This window comes from Bidens hawaiensis, unplaced genomic scaffold (genome assembly GCF_021521415.1).
Source record: "Bidens hawaiensis isolate Kalapana, Puna unplaced genomic scaffold, B.hawaiensis_p1.1 tig00042975_1, whole genome shotgun sequence".
Classification (NCBI taxonomy): domain Eukaryota; kingdom Viridiplantae; phylum Streptophyta; class Magnoliopsida; order Asterales; family Asteraceae; genus Bidens; species Bidens hawaiensis.
Window position 1 is genome coordinate 118,576 of NW_027505816.1, and position 3,934 is coordinate 122,509.

General features: G+C 32.9%; 1 protein-coding gene across 1 annotated transcript; it reads right to left on the minus strand.

The window, feature by feature from the left end:
- Positions 1–1,013: 1,013 nt before the first annotated feature.
- Positions 1,014–3,592, minus strand: LOC143615449 (uncharacterized). Its single transcript, XM_077088569.1, has 4 exons — positions 3,285–3,592; positions 2,773–3,065; positions 2,143–2,691; positions 1,014–2,056 (listed from the first exon to the last, which is right to left on the minus strand). The coding sequence occupies exons 1-4, from the start codon at positions 3,590–3,592 to the stop codon at positions 1,014–1,016; spliced, it is 2,193 nt and encodes a 730-aa protein (XP_076944684.1).
- Between the last annotated feature and the right edge of the window lie 342 nt (positions 3,593–3,934).

Here is a 3,934-nt window from a genome sequence, read left to right on the forward strand (position 1 = left end):
TAAAAAAAACTAATCTATTTTTAATCCTTAACCCATAAACTATTTTTTTAACCCATAAACTAATTTATGATAATGATGGAATTCGAATTTTACTGGATTATCTTGTTTCCTAATTTAATGATTTAACTATAATTATCCAAGATTTTGAAATCTTTTATTGATAAAACTATATGATGTTTAAAAATTTTAATAGATAAAAACCAATCAAAATTGAAAACAACATAATTTATTTCTACGATTCATCCAAAATAAGGACGATTCTTCGGTTTTTATGATGAACATGAAGAACATCTTCAAAGAATCTTTAGTCAGTTTTCTCTGGAATCGAAATCTTAAACATATTTTTAACAGATTGCGAATATATTATAGTTTTAAATATGAATTTTAGCAATTATAACCAATTTTCTTAACAAAACATGAAAACCGAAAAAATTAGGGTTTTAATCAAAATTCATGTTTTTCGATTTTAATTCCAGATTTAGGGAAAACATTAAGAACTGATTAATCAACATCACTCAGATGCCACATGTTGATTAGTTCTTCATGTAAGCGATGGAAAACATGATAAATATTAAACCTATGAACCTGTTGCAGCAGTGAGAGTAGTAACCGCAACAGGAAAAGGATGTAGACGACATGGTTGTCAGCTTGGTCGAGTTCCCCTTTAGGATGTATAGTTAAGGATGGTGTTATGGTTCTTGAGAGGAACCCGGTTTTAGAAGAAAGGAGACACACAAAATTGTTATGTGTGTGAGATTAGGTTATTATGTTAATATTTATCTCTCTTTATATACAACCAAGGGGAAACCCTTTATTAGTTAGTTATAGGCAGGGCCGGCTCTGAGAAATTATATACCCCGGCCGAACCGAAATAAAAAGTGCCCTTAGGCCCTAGTGTGTAACGAGTAATGAAATATATAACATATAAGCTAATTTTTTAAACGACGTTAAAATTAAAACAATAAAAGTATCAAAAATAGCATCATAAAACCAAATACAATAATATCTAATGGCTAACCGATAATTCGTGAAGCTCTTCTAGCATTCTTGACAACAAATTGTTTGATCACCTCTTCGCAATTTATATTATCTAAGATTTCGCTCTCGATAGCTATCATCGCCAACCCATTAAGCCTTTCTTGAGACATTGTGGTTCGTAAGTAAGATTTTAATAACTTCAACTTTGAAAAGCTTCTTTCTGCAGATGCCACTGTGACTGGAATAGATAACAATATTCGATAGGCAATCCTTGCATTTGGGAAATTTTCTTGAGTCTCGTTCAAATGCTTCAAAACTTCAACAGGGCTTTTAAATTCCATGGTATACAATGTGTCTAATGAGCTCAACTCCATATAAAGTTCCTCGCCATCAATATCCGATCTTCCTTCAAACTTGAGTGCATTTTCAAGAAAATTACAAGACAACTTTAGATCTTCATCATCAATTCCCCTCAAGTTATGTGGAAACAAAAAACCAAATAATTTCTCATAGTTTTTGAATTGGTCAAATCTTGTCTCAAGAGAAGCAATAGCTTGATCAGTAATATATAAAAAATAGTTTACTCTAAAATCCTCTTCACGAGTAAATGAAGCTTCTTGGCTACTTGAACTCTCATCACTTTGTTTTTTCCTTTTAATTACCCGTTTTTGTGCAAATATCGGGTCAATACCCATTTCAATAGCAAGCTTCTTTGCTTCATTAATAGCTTTTAAAAAACCATTTTCTTTAAAATCCTTGAAGACTTCAATCAATCTCTTTATTTCTTTAATAGCAATCTCAAGGTGCATGTCTTTTGATTGTAACCTTTTGCTCACTATATTCACCGTGTTTAATACTTCATACCAGATAACAATTGATACCAAAAAGTCAAAACCAAATTCATTTTCTGCTATTGTAGTTGCTTCATCTGCAGTTGCACGATCACCATCTTTTTCTCCTAATTCAAGTAAAGCCTCCCGTACAGCAGCAAGTTGCAACTTAATAGCTTTAACACTATCGACAAGACTTTCCCAACGCGTTTGAGACAAAGTCTTCAAACTCCAAGATTTAACATTATCTCTCAAAATTTGCCACCGATTATTAGATTTCGCAAAGATGGTATACATTCGTTGGATCTTTCCAAAAAACTCTTTCCTTTAGTACAACTGGTAGCCATATCACATAGTGTAAGATTAAGAGAATGGCAACCACAAGGAGTGTAAAATGCTCTAGGATTCTCATTTAAAAAGCTCGTCTGTACTCCTTGGTGTTTTCCTTTCATGTTTGCTCCATTATCATAACCTTGACCACGCATATCATCGAGTTCTAAACCAAGAGACTTTAACTCCTCAACTGTAATTTCAAACAATCCTTTCCCAGTGGAATCATTAACATTCAAAAACCCTAAAAATGACTTTTCGACAGTAACAGAATTAGATGATAACTTCAAATACCTCACAATTATAGTCATCTGTTCTAGGTGACTTGAATCTGTAGTACAATCCAGTATGATTGAGTAGTACTTTGCTTCCTTTATCTGCTTTATGATTTCTTTTTTAATTTCTTCAGCTATCATAAAAATTAACTCGTTTTGGATGTTGTATCCAAGATAATGAACATGAACCTCATCATTTATGATCCGCCGCACATGCTCTTTGATAACCGGGTCAAACTCTTCCAACATTTCAATAAGACCCAAGAAATTTCCATTACCTATTAAATACAATAAACAAAAAATAAGTACAAGTAGTTAGAATTTGGTTGAAGTAAAAAGAAAAAACAATTTATCGTTACCTTTTTGATACAACTTTTTTTTTCCACGAAATGCTAAATTATTTTTAGCAAGAAACTTGACTAGTGTAACAATTCTAAGAAGGACTTGCACCCAATAGTCTCTTTCTTTCTTGAATTGCTCATATTGAACTTTATCAATTGTTTCATTCAACTTCAATCTCTTACGCATATCAAACCACTTGTTCATATTTGTGAGATGATCCAAAGATGCTTCATGTTTTTTGAGACTACCATGAGCATAGTGCCAATCTGAATAACCTTCTCCATCCAATGTACCTTTCGGAAGCCCGCTTCTAAATATTTTACAACAAAAACAAAATACATTGTCTACTTCTTTCGAATATACTATCCATGGGCGATCACACTTCTCCAAATTTGATAACGTTCTTGTATATAGAGCTGATGTAAATCGTCTTTTATTGTTATCATACGGACCAGATACTATATTATTATCTCTTTTAGGACCCTTCTGAACCAAAAGTTTAATCTCGTCAGAATTAAGTCATTCCCACCTTTTTGGATCAAATATATCAACAAGATTAGGCTTAACATGCTCTTCATTTATATTAGTCTTGACATGCTCTCCCTCGTCCGGCTCTTCAAGTTCTGCTTCCGCATGCTTTTGTTCATTAACATGTTCTTGCTTTTCAACAGGTTGTTTCTCTACATGTTCTTGCTCCTCGATAGGCTCTTCGGTAGGCTCTTCAATAGGCGGTTTACGTATAAACTTATGCATAGCACCGGCTTGCGACTTTTTCAGTGCATCATCTCGTTTTCTCTTTTTATGTTTTTGAGCACCGAATAGTTGTTTAGGAGGCATCGTTTACTAATCCGTTGCTAAAAGCCTAAAAAGGTAAAATCAAATACAATATGTGAATATGTCACTCAAGAAAAATAAACTAAATACAAATAGTAATATTCTATTATTATGTATTAGTGTATTACCTTAGTTTACTAATAAACTATTAAATAAACATACAAATACACCCAAGAGTTGTCGGTGGATTACAACTTACAAGATAGGTTTTACTTGGCCACTTGCCCACTTGGGAAATATAATATTTAGATATCACTCAATAGTTAAACCAATGCCTTTGAGAGTTGAGTCTTGACTGTGATTACTACTAATGTTGGCGGTGGATGAAGAATCAAAGATTGAAGG

What these genes read in the sequence shown, in the direction of transcription:
- LOC143615449 (XM_077088569.1), bottom strand. Translation starts at nt 3,592, where the DNA reads ATGCCTCCTAAACAACTATTCGGTGCTCAAAAACATAAAAAGAGAAAA. An exon ending in GATATATTTGATCCAAAAAG is followed by an intron (nt 3,066 to 3,284) that starts GTGGGAATGACT and finishes TAAAATATTTAG; the next exon opens with AAGCGGGCTTCCGAAAGGTA. An exon ending in ATGTGATATGGCTACCAGTT is followed by an intron (nt 2,057 to 2,142) that starts GTACTAAAGGAA and finishes AAATTTTGAGAG; the next exon opens with ATAATGTTAAATCTTGGAGT.